The 24958-nt window shown below is 44.4% G+C and overlaps 1 protein-coding gene and 1 long non-coding RNA gene across 2 annotated transcripts in view; one reads left to right on the forward strand and one right to left on the reverse strand.

The window, feature by feature from the left end:
• Positions 1–10669: 10669 nt before the first annotated feature.
• Positions 10670–17153, forward strand: LOC111821370 (uncharacterized). The gene is made up of 3 exons (XR_002824797.1): positions 10670–10735; positions 10936–11042; positions 17070–17153. It is a non-coding gene; the product is annotated as an uncharacterized LOC111821370 (long non-coding RNA).
• A 770-nt stretch (positions 17154–17923) lies between these two features.
• The window catches only part of GFRA3 (GDNF family receptor alpha 3), a 17510-nt gene continuing 10475 nt past the window's right edge, over positions 17924–24958 (reverse strand). Inside the window, exons 3-8 of the mRNA XM_023735505.1 lie at positions 24145–24237; positions 22554–22866; positions 19395–19498; positions 19088–19222; positions 18605–18693; positions 17924–18380 (exon numbers count right to left, since the gene is read on the reverse strand). Of these exons, the coding sequence (XP_023591273.1) occupies positions 18291–18380; positions 18605–18693; positions 19088–19222; positions 19395–19498; positions 22554–22866; positions 24145–24237 (824 nt within the window). The 3' untranslated portion in view covers positions 17924–18290. The remainder of the gene's footprint in view (positions 18381–18604; positions 18694–19087; positions 19223–19394; positions 19499–22553; positions 22867–24144; positions 24238–24958) is intronic.

Below are 24958 nucleotides of genomic sequence, written 5' to 3' on the forward strand. Positions count from 1 at the left end.
TATATTGGATGCTAGTTTAGAGCATATACCATGCTTCCTGGAGAACGTTTCCCCAACCCTGCAAGTTATTGTCGCCTAGCTGGCACTCTAATTGTGTCTTTAGAAGGCCATTCCATCATTCAGTCAAGCCAGCCGCTTCAGGATGATGGGGAACATGGTAAGACAAGTGAATTCTATGATCATGGGCCCATTACCACACTCATTTGCTGTGAAGTGAGTCCCTGGATCCAAGGCAATGCTGTGTGGGATACCATGACAGTGAATAAGGCATTGTATAATCCACAAATGGCAGTTTTGGCAGAAGCATTGAGTGAAGGGAAGGCAAATCTGTATCTAGAGTGTCTATTCCAGTGAGAACAAAATGCTGCCCTTTCCATGATGGAAGCGGTCCAATGTAATCAACCTGTCACAAGGTTGCTAGCTGATCACCTCGAAGAATGGTGCCATATATGGGGCTCAGTGTTGCTCTCTGCTGCTGGCAGATTGGGCACTCCACTGTAGCCAAGTCGGCCTTGGTGAGTGGAAGTCCATGTTGCTGAGTCCATGCATAACCTCCATCCCTGCCACCATGGCCACTTTGTTCATGAGTCCATTGGGCAATGATGGGAGTGGCTGGGCAAAGAGGATAACTGGTTTCCATAGAATGTGTCCTTCTATCCACTTGATTGTTAAAATTCTCCTCTCCTGAGGTCACCCTTTGGTGAACATTCACATGAGACACAAATATCTTCACTTCTTTGGCCCATTCAGAGAGGTCTATCCACATAACTCTTCCCCATTCCTCCTTGTCAACAATGTTCCAGTCATGTTCCTTCCAGGTCCCTGACCATCCAGTCAAACCATTGGCTACAGCCTATGAATCAGTATACAATTGCACACCTGGCCATTTCTCCTTCCAAGCAAAGCGAAAAACCAGATGCACTGCTCAAAGTTCTGCCCATTGTGAAGATTTCCCAGCAAGGCATGAGTAACTCAAACTGGCTGGATGGCATGCTTAACTTCCAGTTCAATGGAATCAGTATTGTGTCCCCTGGTGGGAGCATTCCTCCTGTTGGAACTAAGGCCCCTATTGGTGAATCACAGCACAGACTCTTAGGATTTTTCCCCACGACCCTAAGCAAAAATTTTGTGAGTGGGTCACTAGAGATAATTGTGAGTGGTGCCACTCCTGTTTCTACCCCTTGTTTCCTGGACCCATGAATCCTGGCTATGGGAGAAACATCACCATATATTGGACCTAGGGAGGTCTCAGCAAGGGTATGCAGGGCTGCCACTGTCCACTTATGAGTGGTGCCTGCATATCGCACAGAAACATCTGTAAACCAGGCATAAGTTTCCTCTTCCTCAATCAACCGATCATAACGAACTACTCAGGAGGCCATAGGTGTAGACTACGAGGGGGCAGATAATGTGACAGGAGTGGAGACCGTGGGCATTTGGGCCACTTCCTCATGCAACTTACTTGTGCCTTCAAGTCCTACTCGGGCCCTGATCTCGCATATACCACTTCCATTTAATGATGGAGTGATGCTGTGCACATTTGATTTTATGACTCTGTGGGTCAGACAACAACTGGTTCGTGATGGGCAGCTCAGGCTGCATGGTGATTTGATCGCCCATGGTTAAGTGTTCAGTCTACTAAGGCCCAGTAACAAACCCAAAGACTGTTTCTTAAAAGGAGAGTAGTTATCTGCAGAGAATGACAGGGCTTTGTGTCAAAATCCTAAGGGTCTGTGCTGGGATTCACCAATAGGGGCCTGCCAAAAACTCCAAACAGCATCTCTATCTGCCACTGACACTTCAAGCACCATTGGTTCAGCGGGATCATATGACCCAAATGGCAGAGCAGCTTGCACAGCAGCCTGAACCCGTTGCAGAGCCTTCTCTTGGTCTAGGCCTCACTCAAAACCAGCAGTTTTCTGAGTCAATAAACAATCCGGAGTAGCACACCCTAATGAGGGATATATTGCCTCCAAAATCCAAAGAGGCCCACCAGGCATTGTGCCTCCTTTTCAGTTGTGGGAAAGGCCAGATGCAATAACTTATCCTTCGTTTAGAAGGAATATCTCGACCTGCCACACACCACTGGACCCCTAGAAATTACACTGAGGTGGAAGGCGCCTGAATTTTTGTTGGATTAACTCCCACCTTTTAGCATGCAAATGTTTTACCAATGAGTCCAGGGTCACTGACACTTCTTCCTTACTAGGTCCAATCAGCATAATGTCATGAATGTAATGGACCAGTGTGACATCTTGTGGAAGGAAAGGCCATCAAGGTCTCTGCTTAAATTATGACATATGGCTAGAGAGTTGATATATCCTGAGATAGGACAGTGAAGGTGTATTGCTGGCTTTGCCAGCTGAAGGCAAACTGCTTCAGGAGGTCCTTCAAAACAGTGAAGCGTGTGTGTGTGTGTGTGTGTGTGTGTGTGTATGTATATATATGTGTGTGTGTGTACATATATATAGAGAGAGAGAAAGAGAGAGAGAGAGATTTATATTAAGGAAATGGCTCATACATTTGTAGAGGCTGGAAAATCCCAAGTCTGTGGGTCAGACTGGAGGCTTCTCCTGACTCATGTAGCTGCAAGGGCTGGTGAATCCAAGATCAGCAGGTCAGACTATAGGCCTCTAGATCACAGGCTGCAGAGGCCGACATATCCTAAGATTGGCAGGTAAGATGGTAGGCCACTGGCTCACAGGCTGCAGAGACTGACGAAAATCAAGATGGGCAGGAAAGCTGCTAGCTCAAGCCCCAAGAATAGGAGGTCAGATGCAGGATTCAGAGTGAGCAAAAGCCAGTGAGCTTTGCCTGAAAGTTCACATATATTGGATGCAGGCCACACTCCTAAGGAAACTCCCTTTCAACTGATTGGCTGCTCATAGCAGATCTCATCATGGAGGTCATTACATTTTATCAGATCTCATTATGGAGGTGATTATAGCTGCCAAATTACATCATAACTGCCAAACCACTGAGAATCATGGCGCAATCAAATTGACACACAACCTTAAACATCACACTTGGTAAGGCAGAGGCGTCAGCGAAAAAGGAGAAGATCCTCAAAGAGATGGAATGACACAGTAGCTGCAACAGTGGCCTCAAACGTAGCAATGGTTGTGAGGGTGGTGCAGGACCTGGTAGTGTTTTGTTCTGTTGTACATAGGGTTGTTATAAGTTGGGACCAACTTGACAGCACCTAACAAAGAACAACAAGGAAAAATAACTAAATGATTCTAAACTTGACTTTGTTTGTTTGTTTTTGTTTTAAACTCTTTAGACCTGAGCAGGATTTTTGTTTTTAATTACATGGTTTTAGTTTATTGGACTCAAATCTACTATGCTCATTGGAACTAATCTGTCAAGGACTTTCCACATCGTTCTATCTGTTGCTTGGAAGCACACTTGGCAGCCGGAACTGTTATAATAGAAATGGTTCCGGGTGAACACAGATAGATCTAAATATCTGGGCTTGGACATAAGTGACCACTAGAGAGCCAGAGGAGAGCATTTTTGGATGTGTTTGCTTTAGGACTTCTTGACTAAGCTCATGACCTCAAGCTCTGGAGAATTTAAGAATTTATGGAAGTTTCTTCCTGTGGCCATGTTGAGCTTCCAGGTTCATTGACCCCTCCTCTTCACCCTCCTCACGTTACCCCATTTTCAATACTTCTACCCCAGAATCAGAGTCCTCTTAGAATGTGAGAATCACCATTTTACTTTCCAAAGCTTTCAAATTGTTTTTCAGTCCTATGATGACCATACTGAGAGCTCAACGTTTATTAAAAAATATTTATTAGGCATTTACAATGGTACTGAGCTCTGAGAAAACCACAGTGGCTAAGACTCAGTCCCTCCTCTTGCAAAACTGAGTGGATGCCAGAGCATTTGCTTTGATTTTAATTTTAGAGCATTTTCCTTTAAAATTCAGCTCCAGTAGAAAGCTTTGTCACATTTTCATGATCATAGTAGTTAATAAAACATTTACAGAATATACTCCATATGGCATGCACCAGGCAAAGAACTTTGTGTGCACTATCTCATTTAATACTCAGATCAACCATATGAAGTGGGTACATTATAATCCCCACATTACAGATGAGGAATTGAGATTGAGAATTATAGACTCTCAGAAAAGTAGCCTTTCTCCCTCTTCCCTTGTTTCTTTAAATCGGAATTATCTCAGTGTAAATCCTCCAACCTCATCCATTCTTAGGTTCTCAACATCTTTTTAGGAATTACATGATCATGTAATGGAATTTTTTTTTAAGAGTTTCTAGGTACTGTTGCAGATCAAATATCTTGGGATTTTCAGTATAATGACAAAATATTCAGGGAAATGTGAAATAAAAAAGGTTTCTCATCTAGTTTGTGGTTGACACTCTGCTTAATAACTGGTTTGACCATTTTTTGTTTACCAGTTTATGAGGTGAGGGTGTGTTTTGAGTATATAAGGTCAATTTTAAAAAGACTGCCTGACTTTTTTAAGAAGCATTTTACCTCATAAAAGGACAAGTCATTGCCCTTACCCTAGTCTAGTCTCTTTTGGTTGCACTCATACTAGCACAAGGAAAGGTGGGGCACTAACGGTTGGATGTAGATTTCATGGGCTCTGAAGACAGGAAATTCAGCATAGCTAGGCCTCTTGGAACTGAACAATCGTCAGAAACAGGGCCTTCTTTATCATTTTCACAGGGGCTAAGTGGTCTCTTATTTGTATTTCTGTCTACATCTCTCTGTATCATTTTCTTCAGTTCATCCACACCAAAATGGTGGTAATAGCTCTGGAGTCTATGTGGCTCCCCACAATTGACTGGTTAAATTCCCAGGGAAGGAATCTGATTGGTTCAGCTTAGGTTAAGTGTTCACCCCTGGTCCGATCAATAGTAGCCAAGAGGACCGGGTCATGTAGTGCAAACATGGCTGCCCAGATCTTGCTTTTTGGCCAGGACTATGAGTGGGAAGGTAAACATCTTTCTGGTAGTCTCTGCTTTCAGCCAAGATCCATTATACATAAGGTTGCCATGAGTCGCAGCCAACTTAACAGCAACTAACAACAACAAGTGCAAAATAGTTCCTGGAGAAGTGGACTGTGGGATAACAAATCAAAGCATGTATGTTAGGGAATTCTGAATATTCTAATGACCTACTGGTCCAGATTCCCTATTTTGTTCCAAAATATTAGCTAGCAGATAAACTTATGAACAATTTTAATAATGGCTGCAATTTCTTAAGCTCTCCCTCTACTACTAATTTAATTTTCACAACAACCCCTCCACAGCATTATTATTCCTATTTTACAGATGAGAAACCTGAAGCTCAGAAAGGTTAAGCTAGAAGTAGTCCAATTAGCAGTGAGCAGATACTGGAACCTAGGTCTGTTTGACTCCAAATCCTGTGCTCTTAACCATTAGGGGTAGGGAAGTTTATGCTACTGTGGTAAAGAACACTTTTTAGCTGCTGAACGAGTTTAATATTCTAACCTCAAATATGTTCATAAGCTCTATAAACTTCCTCAAATTGCATTTACATCAATGATTCATATGAGACCACAGCAACCTGTGTGGTAGGTAGGGCAGGCTCAAATGAAGTGCCTCCTCAAAGGGCACAGGTGGGACTACCAGCCCCTGGCTCTAGGCTGTAGTGGCTGAATGAAGACCTGACCAGTTATCTGTAGTTGTTCAGTCATCAAAGGTATTTTCTGGCCCTTCCACAGATTCTCTAATCTCCTGGTTTTCCAGAGTCATTGGGGATTATATAGATTAAGAAACTCCTTCCCCAACCCTCACCCCACCTTGAGCACTCTCCCCCAATAAATTTTGGCCTCTACCCCCTTTGCAGGTAATAGGAGATGGCATCCCCCAAATTCAGACAGTTAAGCAGGGCAAGGATTTCTGGTTCAGGGAGAAAGCTACCTCCTTTACACTTGGCTTCTTTTCCATTAAGATCAAAAGTTGCAAATCAATCAGGAGAAAATTGCCCTCGGGACCGTTGAGCATACATCTTCATTCAAATCAGGCTCTGAATGTGTGCGTCGAAAGCACCTCTCACTTGTTCATTGCCAGCCAAGTCTCTAGGGCGATCCAGTTGATTTGGGAGCATTCACTCAGATCATTGCACACATATGCGTATTATAGCTGCCAGGCCAGCCATCTGACTACTACTTCTCCTTCACTAGTCCAATGGACGAAGTGAATCTACAATGTGATAAGGAGAATACTAGGGAATAAAAGAGCCGATGTCCTCGACATTCCAGGATTACCAGCTGAGAACACATGAACGCACTGGAGATTCCCCAGGTTATAAGGGAATAGGGGAAGGAACCATCATTTAACATCTACCATGTACCAGGTGTCTGGCATACATTTTATTTACTCTTCACAACAATATGCTATTGTTACCTTCATTTATAGGTGTGAACAGTATTTTAGCTATGCTAAGTAGAATTTCTTAAACATAATAATTATTAATGGGCTTTATGGGTAGGCCATTATCTTTAGCACTTATTTCTCTCACAGAAGGGACCTGGGAAGAACTCTCTGGACAGGGTGGTTAAGTAGTTATCACTTTCCTACTGCTTTGCCCTATTGTCATCTTCTGCAAGAATATGTAAGTAAGTGGATTTTGTAGTCAGGAAAATCTGAGTTCAAATTAAGGTTCTTAAATTAATCAGAAAAATGAAACCCACTTCAAGTATTTCAAATGAGGAAATTTAATAAAGAGAATTAGTTGGACAGATGATGGAAGAACTAAGAAGCCGAACAGGGAAAAGTGAGGCAACTCAATAGATTAGCAAGAGCAGGAAGCCACTATCATTACTAGTCTGAAGGCCAAAGGGAGCAGATGGAGCCCAGAAGCTGCCAAGACTGAGGCTTCTGTCTTCTCCTGTCCTCCCACCTTCCAATCTTGTGTCAATGCCTCCAGCTGGTCAAACCCAGTCACAAGCCAGCTAACAAGAGAGTCTGAGAAATGCAGCCTGCAGGAATTGGACCACCTGTGACACAGAGCTGCAGAAGGGGGGAAGGAATCTAGGCAGAGACAAATGTTCCTCCTTTATAAAATTATTTCTGTCTCATAGGGTTGTTGTGAGAATTAAATGAGCAAATGTAAACAAAGAATAAAGTCTTAGTCCAGTTCCCAACACATAGTACAGAGGCAGCTCTAATCAATTTTCCCCTAGATGGGAAAACTGAGATTCAGATAGGATTAACTGATTTGCTCAAGGAAAAGAGCTTGCGGCTTGGGGACGAGTGTGTCTTGGGCAAGTCTCTTCATTTCTTTGACCCTCAGATTCTTCACCCCACCAACTTGCTGTGTTGCTGAGGGGATTCATTCTTTCTGCAAATATTTACTGCTACGTTCCAGGCTCTCTAAGTGCAAGTAAACAAGACAGACCAACACGGTCCTTGCTCTCCTGGAGTTTACAGGCTGCTCGGGGGAGAGACATTGACCAGAAAATTATACAAGTTGTCATATACTGACATTGTGATAAATGCCATGAAGGAGAAATAAGTACTGTGAGGGCCTGTTAGAGAGTGGCCTGGCCTAATCTGGGGAGGTCAGGTGCTTCCCTGTGATTTTAGTTGGTCTTGAAGGATGAGTCAGAGTCAGCCTGGTGAGGAGCCGAGGCAGAGCGCATGAGACTGAGAACAGTATGAGAAGTTCTTTGGAGATGTTTAAACGTTGACCCAGCCTTCGTGTCCCCGCCCTTCGCCAGGGTCACGACGCTATGCTCACCTCCAAAGGTGAGTGGCCAGGTGGGGGCCACGCGCCGCATCCCGCACCCCGCAAAGGCTCCGGGCGGCCCACGAAAGGGCACTCGCCCGTGGACTGGCCCTTCCTAGCACCGCTCTGCGTCCGGCCCGGGCCTCCCGCCCCAGGCCCAGCTCCCGCGCTAGGCTGGCCCCGCGCCCCGGGCGGCCGCTGATGGTCCGCTAATGCGTATCGAATTTTTTCTGAATTTGGCCCGCGGCCGGAGCAGAGGGTTCGGCGGCGGCGGCGCTGCCAGAGCCTCTTAATTCCTTTTGCATCGATCCCGCCGTTAATGACATAACCTTCTCCCGTAATTAACTGACAACTGCATTAGGCGTCGCGCCCCCTCCGCAAGCCGCCCGCGGCTTCCCCACCGCGGTTCCGCCCGCGCCGAGGAGCCCGCGCCGGTGTAGGGGGCGGGTGGGGCTCTTACTGCCCTAACAACCCAGGATCCTGTTGCCTGGATGGGAGCGGGGTATAGTGTTTCAGGATCATATCAGCTCAGTAAACGTTTGCTGTTACTTATAATGTTGTTGTGGTTTCTGTGTGCCAACACTGGGCAAAGCACATAACTATTTTAGCATGCTATCGTTGTTTGCTATGGAGTAGATTCCGACTCATGGCGACCCCATGTGTTACAGAGTAGAAGTCTCTCTAGGGTTTTATTGACTAATGCACCCAGCCACTCGGTGGGAAAAATACCTAGGGATTTGCTCCTGCAAAGATTACAACCTAGAAAACCCCACAGCGCAATTCTACTCTGTCACATGGGGTCGCTATGAGTCGAAAATCAACTAGATGGCAAACAACAGTCTTAATGGAAGCAGATCGCCAGGTCTTTTCTTCTGAAGTACCACTGGGTGGGTTTGAATAGTCAGCCTTAGGTTAGCAATGAGCACAAAATTTGCGCCACATAGGGACCTACTTCAGCATATCGATTCATTACAACCCAAGAGGTAAATAGTGGAAACTGGGGCTCAGCGAATTGGGGGAGCTAAAGCAATAACCAAGGCTTAGGGAGCCCTGGTGGCACAGTGGTTAAGAGCTCAGCTGCTAACCAAAACGTCAGCAGTTTGAATCCTCCAGCCGCTCCTTGGAAACCCTATGGAGCAGTTCTACTCTGTCCTATAGGGTCATTATGAATTGGAATTGACTCAACTGTACTGGGTTTGTTTGTTTTAATACAGCGAGCTACTGAGGAGGGTGAGAATCTCACCCATCCCTCTGGACTCCAAGTTGTTACCTCTGTTGTTATGTACCCTCAAGTACTGACTGAAGGAAGGTCCTTGTTTCTTTGAGCTTCTGGTCCTGGGTGATCTTCATGGCATCTCTCTTCCCCTATCCGACTCATAGCGACCATATAGGACACAGTAGAGCTGCCCCATAGGGTTTCCTAGGCTGTAATGTTTATGGCGTGGTGGTTAAGAGCTTGACTGCTAACCAAAAGTTGGCAGTTGGAATCCAGCCGCACCTTGGAAACTTTATGGGACAGTTCTACTCTGTCCCCTAGGGTTGCTATGAGTTGGGATCCACTTGACAGCAAAAAGTTTGATTTTTTTAAATAAATAATCTTTATGGGAGCAGATTGCCAGGCCTTTCTTCCTGCAGAGGGGCTGGTGGGTTCGAACCACCCACCTTTCCGGTTAGCAGTGCTTAATCACTGCGCCACCAGGGCTCCTTAAGTTGTTACCTAGACTGTATTAAAGGCATTATATTTAAGTGCTTAGCAAAGTATCTGGCAGATAATGAGCACTCAATAAATTTTAGCGTGGCAGGATAACTTACTGAAATACTAATTTGTGTTTACTCTTCTGGATGCCCATTTAAATCAAGTGGTCATGTTTTGTAACTCCTTGGGCAGCAGAGAAAGCAGAGACAGCTGCCTGTGGTCTCTTGCAAAACACAAACTTTGTATAATTTACAAAGTATTTCTTTCTCACACACTTACCTAGCCATCACATTTGCTATAACCAAGGCAAACTCAGGCTCAGGTCCATTTGTAAAATACAAATAATACCTTTAGTTCTATTTAAGATATATTTTCCAACCACCACTACCTGCAATCATGACAGACTAATGGTCTTGGGACAATGTTATTAATCTGGGCAGGACCTTTTCACAGGCATTAAATGTTACTGGCTGAACTATCTGGCTTCCACACAGTTTTGATTCTCAACCTTTATCTGGTTTCCATGCCTTTATTTTCATTTTGTTGTATTGTGTGCATTTCTATAAGCCACTTCAAATCTCTTCTGTGATGGGGCAGAATATGAAAAACAAATTAAAAATTAAACAAATGAGCTGGTGATAGGGAACCTAAGGTTGAGTAAGGATAGTGTTGATGTGTTGTGAGATTGTTAACCATTGTCAGAGGGCAACATGTGTACTAACTGTTTAATGAGAAACTATTTTGTTCTGTAAACCTTCATCTAGAGTGAGAATAGCAGCACAATTGGAAGAGCGTAGTCGATGTCACTGAACTGTGCATGTAGAAATTTTTGAAATGGTGTATCTTTGGCTATGTATACTTTCACCAAAAAAAAAAAAAGGTCGAGAAGGGAGAGGGTTGACATGTTGTGGGGTTGTTAACCAATGTCATAAAACAATACGTGTACTACTGTTTCATGAGAAACTATTTGTTCTGTAAACCTTCACCTGAAGTACAATAAAAATAAATAATAAATAAAACAAATGAAATAACAATTCAAGGGTCTGGCCAATATTGATTCAGTAAGTTGCACTGGCATTTGAAGATGAGGAAACTGAGGCTCAGAAAGTTTCGGGGAAATGTTCCAGCATGACAATGAGATTTTAGGACAGGAAACTCACTGTCTATACTTCATCCAACACTTCAAGTTTCCTCTCTTTCCCTCCACTTGCAGGAATCACCTTCCCACCCAAGTTCCTGAGATCTCCTACGACTGTTCACTTCCTGCAAGAGAATTCTGGATTTCACAAGTCACTAACATCCAACACTGAAGTAAATATAAGATCAATATATCCCCCAGCCAGTCATTTCCTCTTCCTCTGTGACTAACCTACCAGGCACCACTTGCCCATCTCCCATTGCCGTCCAGTCAATTCGGACGCATAGCGACCCTATAGGACAGAGTAGAACTGCCCCATAGAGTTTCCAAGGTGTGGCTGCTGGATTCAAACTGCCAACCTTTTGGTTAACAGCCGAGCTCTTAACCACTGTGCCACCAGGGCAGTAGGGCCCATCATTTTCTAAATGGAGAGACTGAAGCCCAGCAAGATTATGCAGTTTGCCACAATTCACCCAGCAGGTAAGTGGCTTTACTGAGATTCAAACTCAGATCAAACTGGATCCATTTTCCATTGTGTTCTTTTCACTACAACATGCTTTCTTTGAACAACTAGAGAGCCAAGGCTGTCCCTAAGACAGTCTTGACGTGAAATTCCTGAAGAATTAAGTGTATTTGACTTCGCCCACGAGGGAGTTCATTTCTGGCTTCCTTCACCATAGATCTCCCTCCTTCCTCTGTGGGGGCAGGGCACCCAGACTGATTCAGATGGTCTCTTTCAGAAGATACAAGGAGGCTTTGTGAAGGAGGCTGTTAAAAGGGCAGAGGCAGAATCTGCCTGAGGAAAAACAGGGAAAGGGGGCAAGTCTCCTAAGTGCCAGGCCCACCCTCATTGAGAGGGAGGGGTGAGGTCAGCTCTCTTCTGACATTCCCCCATCCGATATGCTCATCCCTAGGGTCTCCCTCCTTTCATAAGAAACACATATATTGCTCACCTCTGTCTGTTGAGCTTCTCTTTGTCCTTTGAAAACCAAACCAAAAAACCCATTGCCATTGACTCATAGCAACCCTGTAGGACAGAGTTGAACTGCCCCAAAGTGTTTCCAGGGAATAGCTGATGGATTTGAACTGCCAGCCTTTCGTTTAGCAGCCAAGCTCTTAACCACTGTGCTACCAGCCTACTCAAATGCTGCTTCCTCATGAAGCCTTGGTAATCCCCTTGTGCTGAATTCACCGCCTCCTCCTCAGGAGTCTCCCAGCCCCTGGATCACAGGTACTTTTCACAGTAAGATCAGAGCCTGCTTCAAATCCCCTTGCCAGTGATTAGCTGTGTGACCTTGGGCAAGATTTAACCTCTCTAGACATCTGTTCCTCCATCTGTAAAATGGGGATAATAGTGCTTACTTTCAGAGGGCTGTGAGGAGGTTTAAAATGGATCATGCATGTAAGATAGAGACAAAATAGTAAATATATATATGGATGTATGTATGTATGTATTCATGGCCTAAATCTCCACCGGAGAGCCCTGGAGAGAGAGAAAAGCATCTATGGGGTGGATGCTTTATGTAGACAACACACAGAGACAGAAGGGGAAAGAGGATTTCAAGGTTGCTGTGCATTTTTTTTTTTAAATAATGATTTTTGTGCAATAATTATTTAAATTTTTCTTCAAATATTGTGGATGCCAGATTGATACTATGTGGAGGCAAGACCATAAGGTGGCTCAATTCTTTAAATGATACACATATAAAGCTCTTAGCACAGTGTTTGACACATACCAAGTCCTCAAATAGTGGTGGCTCTCACTATCGTCTGTCTCCACCACAAAACTGTGAGCTCGCCAAGGACCTGTCTTCATCACTGTGCCAACCTACTGCCTGCCCTATACTGTCCACAGTAGGTGCTCAGCAGGAAGAAGCCTCTAGTGGGAATCCAAGACCAAGGAAGGTCTGGGAAAACCAAGCCCTAGGAACAAATGCCCTGACATTTCAGCTAATCATAGCAACCAGTAGCGGGGTCAGCACTAGGGAGGGGTTATTTGCTGGTATCACTCTATGAGGACAGGCTCTCCCTTCCTGCTTGTCACTATTCCCTTCTCAGACACAGGCCTGCTTCATCCTCTCACCCACACACACTGACCTCTGCCCTGGCATGTCACCAGTGGTCAAGGGGCCATGGAGCTGCCCAGGGCCATGGATGCCAAGCACACCAGTCTGGAATTCTGCGTGCCTGTTCCTGACCATTCCTGCATGCTCCCCACGGCCTGCCTTTCACAACAGAAGCTCTGCAGCCAGTTATGTCCTCAGAGGAGACCCCTCATGCAAGACAAAGGAGGGGGGATGAGTGACAAGGAGACCTCTGCCTCACAGAACTTCAATAACAGTAGACTACTTGTCATGCCCCCAGTCTTTTTCCAGTTTTTGAATTTGTTCTCGCTGACCTCTAGGCCTGGGATGCCCTTCCCCTATTTCTCCCTAAATTCTATTGATTCTTCAAAGACCAGCTCAAATTCCTTCTCTTCCAGGAAACAACCCCTTTAGCCCAAAAGAACTCCTTCTGACCCCACACCCTCATTCTAGCCTTTTTAATAATTTAGGACAGTGGGTCTCACCCCAACACTGGACAGATACAATGTGGATCAGAGATTGAGTCTGGGAGTCAGGGAGATTCTGGTTTGATTCCTGGATCAGCCACTTGTTAGCTCTGTAACCTTGGACAAGTTGCTTGGCCCCAATAAGCCCCCTTGTAAAACAGGGAAAATAAAATAGGGTAGTTATGAAAATTAAATAATGCTCATTAAGCCATTAGCATGGTGCCTTGCACACATTAATTAAGCTCTCAATAAATGTTAACTATTATTATTGTTTGTCTTGCCCCCACCCCACCCCTCAACCATAGTATCTCAAATTAGAACTAGACCAGCTCAATATCTGAGGTGGAATTTTATTTGATCATCTCTCAGGTTCCAGGTTTGAACAGGTTCCTCCCAAGGGGAGTAGAAGCGTTGAAAAGAGACTAGAATTTCTGAGCACCGGAGATCCCAAGAGAAGAATGAGGGAGAGAGCCTGTGATTGTTGGTCAGAACAGGATCCAGAGGGGAAGACAGAGGAAATAGTGATGCTTTGCCTTGCTCTTCAACTGCAAGGACCAGAAATCTAGCAAGCCCCACAGTAGTAAAACCTCTTCTGTTCCGGGACCTGGGAGCTAGAGGAACATTCCCCTTTCAGTAAGTAATTTCAATGTTTCTGTTACTTGCGGCCAAAAGAGCCTTGACTAAGACACTGACTTTCTCTGACTCCAAGACTTGACCAAGGTCCCTCAGTACCTGAGCTACGGACCCAAAGTTCTGGCTTCCTGGAATTCAGATTTTGAGTCATGGGTCCCTACCCAGAATCTGGCTCACAATTGGAGGGAAGAACCAGCACCACACCTCACCATTGTTCCAAGGCAGGGAGTAGAATACACGGTACCACTCGATCCCCTCCCAGAAATAATAATAATGATTTAAAAAAAAAAAAAAAACAGTTGCTGTTGGATCGATTCCAACTCATGGTAAACCTATGTGTGTCAGAGTAGAATTGCTTTCCATAGGGTTTTCAATGGCTGATTGTTCAGAAGTAGATCACCAGGGCTTTCTTATGAGGGGCCTCTGGGTCGGTTCAAATTGCCAACCTTTTCATTAGTAGCCAAGTGCTTAACCATTTCCACCACGCAGGGACTCCAAATAATAATAGCTACCATTTATTGGGTGTTTATCCTGTATCAGGCACCATGCTAAATGTTATAATTATTTCCAGTCCTCAAAATAGCCCCATGAGTTGATTTTAAATATTGTTACTATTATCTAACTTAAATTTACATGAAGATAAAAATAAGCATGAATTCCTTATTCTTATAGCATTTGAATAGGAAGCCAAAAAACTGTCAACCAAAATTATTAAAATGGATATACACTTTATTTGATATTGCCAATAAATTGCTGATGTACTATTTATTAAAAACAAAGCAAAACAAAAAATATAACCCTTTAAGTTAGATATTCCTATTGGCATCCACACTGTACAAATGGGGTGCAGGTGGGGCTTACAGGGGTGAAGAATGTTTCCTAAGGTTACACAAAAAAAACCTGTTGCCATCGAGTTGATCCATATTCATAGCAACCCTATAGGACAGGGTAGAACTGCCCCATAGGGTATCCAAGGAACAGGTGGTGAATTCAAACTGCCGACCTTTTGGTTAGCAACCATAGCTGTTAACCTCTACACCACCAGGGCTCCCAAAAGTTACACAGCTGGATGTTATAATCACTGGGATAACTGAAGCGTGCCAACTGCCCAAACTTGGGTTCCAGTAGCCTAAGTCCTGGGCTGCCCCTTCACCAAAATGGTAGCTCAGAAATGGGTAGGAACAGATCTTGTCCCTTTTAAAAATACTCGTGGCAAAAAAAAAAAAAAACTCTTGGCCTATCCCAGAATAAGTGCTTATTCAAGTTTTGATGAATGATTAAAAGAGTGAATTTGAAGATAGCTGTTTAAAAGATAGTCTGCTCTACCCTAACCACGGAGAGGCCTGTAATTCAATACTCTGCACTTACCACTGTTGCCAGCAGCCCTTCCAACCTCGATACCCAGAAGCTAGTCTAATGGCATTAACCATTCCAGCCAGGATGCCATTAAAAGCTTCAGTCAAGCCACTGCACTCCCACTCCAGGTCTTGGCTCTGGGCCCTGGGCTGGGAGTGGTCTGGTTGTTTACCAGGAATTTGGACCTTCTTCAGAGAAAAGCACAGATGACCTATTAGTCTAATTCAAGCACTTAGCAAGGAATGACTACCATTCACACCCCCAGCCTCAGGCTAATGGAGCCAAGGCAAATGGAGAGGCCATGACTGCTTAGAGATCCTCCTAGGAGGAGAAGGGGGAAGGTTGATCCAGTGCTCTACTGGAGCTTGCAGAGAGGTAGCTTGGCTGAGCATTTCCTGGGGCAGGGCAGGCTGTGGGGATATAAGAATGTATAAGGAGAGGCTTGCCTATTCCACTCACCACTCTGGCAGCTCCTCTGCACATCCTTAAAACTTGGCTCAGAGAAAATGGGAAGACTACCAAATATTCAATATAGGACTGGTTAATAAAACTATGATACATTCACACATGACCATGTATACAGCTGATAAAAGGAATGATGCTGCTCAAGCTCTACTCATGGATGCTGAAGGATGTCTGTGACTTACACTTTGATGTGCAGTGTGTGACCCCCCCCAAAAAAATTTAAAGAAAAAATAAGTTGCCATCGAGTCAATTCCAACTCATAGCGGCCCTACAGGACAGAGAACTGACCCACAGGGTTTCTAAGGTTGTAATCTTTACAGAAGCAGACTGCCACATTTTTCTCCTGCAGAGTGGCTGGTGGGATCAAACCTCTGATCTTTCGGGTTAGCAGCCAAGTGCTTAACCTCTGCGCCACCAGGGCTCCTCTTACATAAAATTATATGTCGTCATAGATCCTCATGTGCACAGATGTGCAGGGAACAGTCTGGAAGTTTGAGAATGGTTGCCTCTGGGTGGTGGAATTTCAAAGATCTTTGCTTTCTTCTTTAGAATTGTCTATATTGTCCAAATTCTCTACAAAAACCATATAATTGCTAGTTTTTTTGAATTCCTACTATGTGTCTGCAGCCCTGGTGGTGCAGTGGTTAAGAGCTCCTCTGCTAACCAAAAGGTTCGAATCCACCAACATCAATTCTTCTTCTGTCTTCCTTATTCATTGTCCAGCTTTTGCATGCATATGAGGCGACTGAAAATACTGTGGCTTGGGTCAGGTGCATCTTAGCCCTCAAAGTGGCATCTTCGCTTTCGAACACTTTAAAGAGAGCTTTTGCAGGACATTTGCCCAATGCAATGCATCATTTGGTTTCCCAACTGCTGTTTCTATGGACGTTGATTGTGGATCCAAGTAGAATGAAATCCTTGACGACTTCAATATTTTCTCCATTTATCATGATGTTGCTAATTAGTCCAGTAGTGAAGATTTTTGTTTTCTTTATATTGAGGTGTAATCCATACTGAAGGTTGTGGTCTTTGATCTTCATCAGTAAGTGCTTCAAGTCCTCTTCACTTTCAGCAAGCAAGGTTGTGTTATCTGCGTATCGCAGGTTGTTAACAAGCCTTCCATCAATCCTGATGCCATGTTCTTCTTCATATAGTCCAGTCTCTCAGATTATTTGCTCAGCATATAGATTGAATAAGTATAGTGAATGGATACAATCCTGACGCACACCTTTCCTGATTTTAAACCAGAGGGTATTCCTTTGTTCTGTTTGAACCACTGCCTCTTGGTCTATGTGTACAGGTTCTGCATGAGCACAATTACGTGGCTGACAAAGTCAAGTGTTGTTGGACGATTAAATGAATAAATGTATTAAAGTACTTGGCACACAGTAGGGCTCAATGAAAGCAGCTTACTGTTAAAGTGATTGCATAGTACTTAATCACATTGCATTGTACTTATTAACTGTCGTGTTTGTCTGTTTCCCTGTTCTGGTGTATGAAAGGTTTGAAAACAGGATCTAAGTCTTACCTTGGAATCCCCTGCACCCAGCACAGCACCTTGCAGAGCTGGCACTCAACAGATGCATACTGAAAGAGTGAGTGAATTACTAGACAAATGTCCTCAGCCCTATAAATATATTCTTGCAGCTACTTTGCATGGGTAGATATATCCTTATCCCAACAGGTTTACAAATTCCCTGAGATCAAGGATCAATCTATCCTTTCCTCTGGTCCCCATTATGGTCTGTAGCAGACCAATAACACATACAGGTACTTAATAAATGCTGTGGTTGACTGAGGGTCCCCCTCTTAGCTGCTGTGGCAGACATTTCATAGTATCCCAGGAATGGCTGGAGCTGGGGCACATACCAGGTCCACAGCCTCACATAAACCATTTTTTTCTGCCAATTCCATGTCAAGTACACACAGAGGCTGAGACCTGCCCAAAGTCACACAGCAGTCGGTGGCAGGGTTGCCATATCTCCTGATCACCCAGCCTGCATTCTTTAGTCTGTAACACTCATAGTTCTGTATGAATTTACCATGTGAGAAAATGTGAAAAGAGCAAAGTTTTAAGTCAAAATGTTTAATCATGATCCAAGAGTCTGGGGGGACTCTGGGGCAATAGCAGGAATAAAGCAAGGCTCAGGGGCGCTGATCCCTGATGCTTATATGCTCTGTAGGGTTCCTGGGCAGGGCAGTGCAGGCAGAAGGTTCCCATTCCTAATTCAGAGGAGATGGGGGAAGGGAGGGAGCAGAGTCTTGCTTCAGCTCTTCTCATGATGGGAAATGTCTTTCTAGGTTGCCTTAGAACACCCAGCCCTGCCTGCTTGGAATGTATTAGAGAGTGACTGATTTGTTAGATGGCGAGGTGTTTCCTCTTTAGGTGATCCTGGTGGGCAGGAGGAAGGGATCAGGAGAGAGCTTGGCAGAACTGGTCACTACCAGAAGATATAGCTAAATGGTGGTGTCACCAAGTCCTAAGGAAGGGCTGCCTGAGTCAGAAGTGGAGGTAGGGGTGGAAGGATTGAGAACCCAGCCAATGAGGATCTGGAGGTCAATAACCCCTAGCTTTTAGGAATCAACTGGATGGGTGGAGTGGGGTCAGGGTTGCCACACAATGCACTGCACTTCCTTCTTGAGGCTGTTGTTTCATCACCTCTTGTAGGCTGCAGGTTAGGTTGGGTATGGCAGTGGGGAAGAGGGCCCCCGGGGAAGTTCAGCTACCAGAATCTCAGGAGCAGAGTCAAGATAAGTATGCAGGAGAAAAGAGAGGTCACGCAGGGCTGTGGTCTCAGAGCAGGATTTTTATTCTGTGGAAGAAATGGAATGGAGTCAGCCTAGGAGACCCTGCATCTCCACCCACTTCACCCCAACAGCCTCAGTCAAGACCTGCCGCCTCTCCTGAGGTGTCCATCAGTAGTTTATAGCATTTGTGATAAGGAGGTTATTCCCCTCCATCCCCTTGTCTGCCTTGTTTGGGCTTTTTCCAGATGGTAAGGGAAAGGTATGAGGGGTGGAATAGAGGAGGCCCTACCTGGCGTTCCATCACAGAAAAGGTAGAGTCTGTCCAGTCCTGGAAGAAGAGTTGGCTGTGAAAATGCATCTTAGCTGCAATGGCCTCCACTGAGGAGAGGAGAGAAGGCAGATTGGAAGGAGGTGGTTGTTGGAGATTTCTCAGGATATCAAGGAAGGAAAGGGAATGCCACAGGGACCCTGGTTTGTAGGTGGGTGGCAGGTGGGAATGGGATATTGTCTAATTCTAGTTGTTTGTTCCTTGGGCTGGAGAATGTCCCTGGGGCCAACACAGGTTGAAGAGGCAGCCTGGGGGGTCACTCAGAAAGTGTGAAAAGGAAGAAAGTTCCAGGCTGCAGGGATAGAAGCCTATGCTGAGAAGGTGGCTGTTCTGTCTGCAGGAGATGGGCAGAACCAGTCTGGAGCACATACTTGACCCTTCCCCCAACCCCTTTGGTTCAGCTGACCTAGCCATGGGAACTGGCAGCAGGTGGACTGCACTCACTGAGGCAGGGATTACGTGAGAAGGACGCTTCCAGGCGCTCACACTCCTCCTGCAGGTTGCCACTGCCTCGGCAGGTACAGCTTAAGGCGACACTGATGTTGATGTTGCTAACAAAGTTGGGAGTCATGGCAGTCCCTGTGGAGTGAAGAGGGAAAGGTGTTTTCGGGGCCTAGGTCAACCCTAATTTCCGCTCCCACTCTCTCCCATCCGTCTCGGGAGCACTCCTTCTGGGTTAGTTTCCAGAGCATTCTTATCCCTCAACAGCTGACTAAGCTGTGGGTTCCCTACACATGTACCCCAGCCTTACCAATCAGCCCCATGTATGCTCGCAGACATCTGGATTGCTCTGTTGCACAGGTCCTTAGGACGTCCATGGGATGGCAGTGAGTCTGAAAATCTGCCAACCGTGATCTGGAAGAAAAGAAATTTCAAGAGTCACCACTGAGGGTCTGGTCTACAGCCTTCACCTTCGCTGCCCTTTAACTTGGCCTGCTCATCTTCATGCAAATCCTCCTCTGCATGGAGCCTGGCCCAGGACATCCTCCTCAGTGACACCAGCCTCTGTCAGAATTAAATGCACAGTCACTCCAGCTCCCACAACATCTCACTCTGAATTTGGGTTCCACAATCCCTAGTTAGCAGACCTCGGGCAACGTCTTTAACTTCAGTTTGCTCAACTATGAAAAAAGAGATGATAACAGCACTACCTCATAGGATTTTTGTGAGGATGAAATAAGATAATGTATGTACAGCATTGAGCACAGTACCTGGTAAATACTGTTTAGTAAATGCTAGATATTGTTATTGTTAGCACTCACTCCACAATAAGTAAAGTAAGTGGTAGAACAAAGTTGCAAGCCTAGGCTGACATGACTCATTATAAACAACTGTCACTTGAACGGATGATAACTTCAATTTGGTGAGTGTTTTGCCTTGAAAAGGCAGGGGAAAGCCAGATCAGAATTTCAAATTTGCTGGAGAGTATATATCAAACACCTTAAAAATCTTCATATCCTTTGATCAAGTAATGGCACTTGTAGCAACACATCCTAAGTAATAATCAGAGATGTGCATAAAGATTAATGAACAAGAGTGACATTTGTTACAGCATTATTTATAGCAAAGAACTGAAGGTAACATAAATATTCAACAATGGAGAGATGGCTAAATAAGTGAATACTTTCCATACAATGGAATATAATGCAGGCATTTAAAAATCAAGTTCTTAAAGTACAGTAAATGACAAAATAAGCACTACAGGGCCAGATTAAGACATGTGAGGGCCCTAAACACTGATAATTTGTGGTGCCCCCTCCTCTGCTCACTCATGCATTCGAATAGGATATTTGAGTTATATATATACATGTATATATAGATGTGTATGTGTGTGTGCGTGAGTGTGTGGTAGCTATCCATGATGTAACTTCTTTTTAAATGCGACTATAATATTAGTGATTGAATGCAAAAGTGGCATGATGCCATTTTAGCGGAATGAGATGAACTGGATTATAAAATTTTTAGTGGATGCAGGGTACTGAGATTTTTACTATATACCGCATGTTCTACAAAAGGAATATTCCACATATTCTACAAAAAAAAAAAAATAGAATCAGTCAATTTAGATGTTTCAACAATCAATGTAAAATCCTGTTGGTCTTCCACAGTGAAAACTGACTTTCATTATTTTTGCTTTAAACGACTCATACTTCAATTTTTATGCTTGTTTTATAATAAATGCTATAATTATAAATTAACAAATTAAAAGATGTCATAAAAGAAAATTTAATGATCAGAAAACAAATTATTATATTTTATTTTTAGATAGATCTTTCATCTCTAACATATTATAATTAAAAACATTTCTTTCTATTCTTTGCTCTTACAAATTCTTCAATGATTTTGTTATAATTAAGCTGCCAAACAATATCTACTTCCACATATAATAAAGATAATGAATCCAGTCTTTCTTGAATCATTGTTGTACACTGAGGGTTTCTGAATCTCTTTAGGGACGAAAATGAGCATCCTCTTGTGAAGTTTGTGATCATTAAAGTTAGGAATATGTATAAAGCAGATGTGGATGTACAAGATAGCTCTCTCAAAATGGATCAGAGACCTGTTATCTATTAACATAATCTGTCCTTGTCCAGTAACCACTCATCTTGGATCCAGTTGCACATTGGGTGAATGTAGCAAGAGTTAGACTCAACATCCCACCCCCATCTCTTGTTTATTAAAAAGAAATGGAATACTGCCAATAGACTCACGGAGATAAGGAGTTTCAACTACACCAGAGGTAACTGCAGGAAACAGATGTCAACGAAGGTGTTGAAGTGGTAGGGGCCTCATAGCTTAAACAACCTTGTGCATGGGCACCCTCATGACCCTGTGTGAACTTTATTTCCGGCCAGCGCATTCTCATGCACTGAAGCTGGTATCAGTTTCGTTTAGTGCCCTGCCACTTCCCTTCCACTGTGGTGCTTGCTTTTCCTTGTGTCCTGTGTGGTTGGCATCTATGGGTCTTTGCTTTGGACAGCTGGTGCCCCTGTTTTGTTGATGCCCTAAGCAGGTGCTTACCTTGCTTATTGGCAAACCCGTCCCTGAAGCACTACCATTTACTGAAGGAGCCCTGGTGGTGAAGTGGTTAAAGCACTCAGCTGCTAACTGATAGGTCGGCAGTTCAAACCCATCAGTTGCTCCAGGGAGAAAGATGTGGCAGTCTACTTCTGTAAGATTTACAGCCTTGGAAACCTGATGGGGCAGTCCGACTCTGTCCTATAGGGTCACTATGAGTGGAAATCAACTGGATGGCAACGGGTACCATTTATTGAGCACTTACTCTGCACCAGTAAGCTAAACACTTTATGTAAATTATTTAACTCTCACCAGAATATCATGAGGTCTGCATTGTTATCTCTTTTAGTTTTAAAAAGAATTAAACGGAACCTTAGGTTAAGTGATGGAATTTTAGGTTAAGTGATGGAATCTTAAGTGATGTGCACAAGGTCACATAGACCCAGGATCTAAACTCACATCTGACTTCAGAGCTTGAGTCTTTACCACTACTCCATACTGCCTCCACAGGAAAATACTCATGAGATATGTAACAAAAGTGAAAGAAGCAAGACGCAAATATATTCCCAGAATGTCTAATTGTGCTTATCTGTATAGAAAAGAAAAAAACTGGAAGAAAATGCCCTCAAAAGTACATACAGTTATCTTCAGGTGATGGAATTTGGAATGATATTTTTTGTATGCTTTTGTATTTTCTGAAGTTTTTACATAAAGGGGAAAAAAGTTCTTTTGGAGAAAATAGTTTCAGAAAATATCCAAGGTGGCTACCTGGTGAAGAAGTCAGTCAGTTCCTGCCGGGAGGGGGATATCAGGCCCAGCACCGCACTGGCAAGCAGGCCCCCAAGAAGCGCACCACGCCCTTTCCCACCAGGACCCACCCATACCCCCGCACCTGCAGAGCGGGTCGGAGAGGCAGGTGCGGCGCAGCTCCAGGCAGTTGGGGACAGCAGACGGCAGTGCACAGCTGGGGGCAATGGTGTTGCGCCGGCGTTCCCCACAGCCCCGGTCTCTGGGTGCACATGGGCACAGCAGCAGGCCCTGCGCGCGGTGTTCCGCTGCCTTCTCGAAGAAGGCGCGCAGCTGCTCAAGGCAGATATGGCGCTGGCATCCTGGCCCTGAGCATGCCTCCCCGTAGGCCTTGCGCAGCCGGTCACACTTGTCATTCAGAGTGCACAGCATGGCAAACTTGAGACAGAGGTCTGAGCCTGGGAGAAGAGGGGCACCAAGTCAGCAGGCTGTGCCCTCCAAGCATACCTGCAGCCCGACCTCCGTAAGAACCCGTAAGCACCCTAATGTAACTCTGTAGGCTGTGGGGGAAGTGGGAGCGGCAGGACTGCCTTGAATAAGGCCACTCCTAATCCAGGGTTTTTCTTTCTACCCACAAACTATATCTGGTATTCTTGAGACTCTCCCATCCTACTCCTCATCTTGACTAGGTTAAGAAAAAGAGAAAAAAAAAAAATCCATATACATCTTACAGCCATTTATCTAGAATTCAAGCAGCCAGAAAACCCAAATAACCAAACCTTTCCTCGGTGAGATCTGATGGTGGAAATCCTAACCTAGAGTCCCTGCAACATTCTAAAGCACCTTCTGAACTGTCCAAAACAGATGCAACCAAGTTGTTTAGTTTTTGTTTGTTTGTTTTTGTTTAGCACCTGTCTATTCTGTTCAGTTTTAATGTCACTTGTCCACCTTTCATTGATTCATGCATAAAAGTTCGCTGTACTCTGAGTCGTAGAAAATTATGGTGATAATTTTACTAACAGAATATTCCAGCAGCCAAAACAATCAAGTAATAGGATATTCACTGATTCCTTGTAACTGAGAGTTTGTTGTGCACAAATCTCTATTTTTTTCTCAAAATTCTAATATATAGAACCGATTGTACAACAAAACTCAAATCCTTCTCAAAAAGAGAGTGCATGTGTGGGCATGTTCCTTCCCAACAGCTTCACTTTCCTGAAAAGCATACATCATAGTACTTGCCAGTCTGATGGCTCCCCACCCCAAGTCACCCCGTGTGGAGTCACACACTCTCGAACCATTTTCCCTGCCCAACACCTCGCCCATCCCTTTAGACTGGTTGAAAACAAACAATTTCCTATTCTTTAGGGACAAAAACCTACTTTCTGGGCTGCCTCGAATGAGGGTAAATACTCCATTTCAGTACACTTTTCTGAGATTGCTGCCCCTCCTGCCACTCCCACCACACCCTTTGTAGGGATCGCCCTTTCAGAACCGAGAAGCCCTAACGGGCTCTCTTAGAACGCCTCCTTAATAGCTGTAGCTTTTGGATGGCTCTTGTAGGACCAGACCATGCCCACAGCTCAGACTCCCATGCTAACATAATGATTCTTTAGTCACCCGGCAAGCTAGGAATTGTTCCCCAACAAGGCCCCCAGCGTGTTCCCCACCAGAAACCCTTCCCTTGGAGTCCAGGCCCAGCCTCCCATTACCCAGCCTGGGCTTGCCCTCTACACCTGGTTTGAGCATGTTCAGTTTGCTGAGATCCATTTTCCAGGGTTTGCTGGTTACTGTGTCTTCATAGGGGGAGACATCCAGCTCGTAGTCACCTAGAAACAAGGTGAAGGGAACACCAGAATCCTGAGGACCAGGGTGGGGGTGGGAGGAGGGGCTGAGGCTGCTGGGCCAGACCTCAAAGCCCTGTGGAGAAAAGGAAAAAGCACAAGTCTACCCAACTAGCTGTAAGCTGTGCAGAGATTAGAAAAAGGCGGGGTCTTGAAGGCATAGGCTGGGCTTGATGAACAAAGTGAGTTTAATGATAAGAAAAATAACAGCTACCATTTGTTGAGCACACTGTGTGCTGGGCACTATGGTATGTGGTGTATCTATATATATAATTGATTAACATATCTTATATATATATATATATATATAGAAAATAAATAAATCTTACGTATGTGTATGTGTGTATGTGTTATGGATTGAATTAGTTCCCCAAAAATATGTGTTGTAAATCCTAACTTCTATGCCTGTGGTTATAATCCCATTTGAGAATGGGTTGTCTTTGTTAGGTTAATGAGGCAGGATTAGTGTAGCGTGTATTCTGAGTCAATCTCTTTTGAAATATAAAAGAGATTAAACAAGTGACCAAAGCAGAGATGGGTAAAGAGAGATGCCAAGCCACACGAAGATCATCCAGGAGCAGAGGCTCAAAAAGACAAGGACCTTCCTCCAAGTCGACAGAGAAAGCCTTCCCTTAGAGACGACACCCTGAATTCAGACTTCTAGCCTCCTAAAACCCACTGCCATCAAGTCTATTCTAACTCATAG

The sequence above is a fragment of the Trichechus manatus genome, unplaced genomic scaffold (genome assembly GCF_000243295.1).
Source record: "Trichechus manatus latirostris isolate Lorelei unplaced genomic scaffold, TriManLat1.0 scaffold00080, whole genome shotgun sequence".
Classification (NCBI taxonomy): Eukaryota; Metazoa; Chordata; class Mammalia; order Sirenia; family Trichechidae; genus Trichechus; species Trichechus manatus.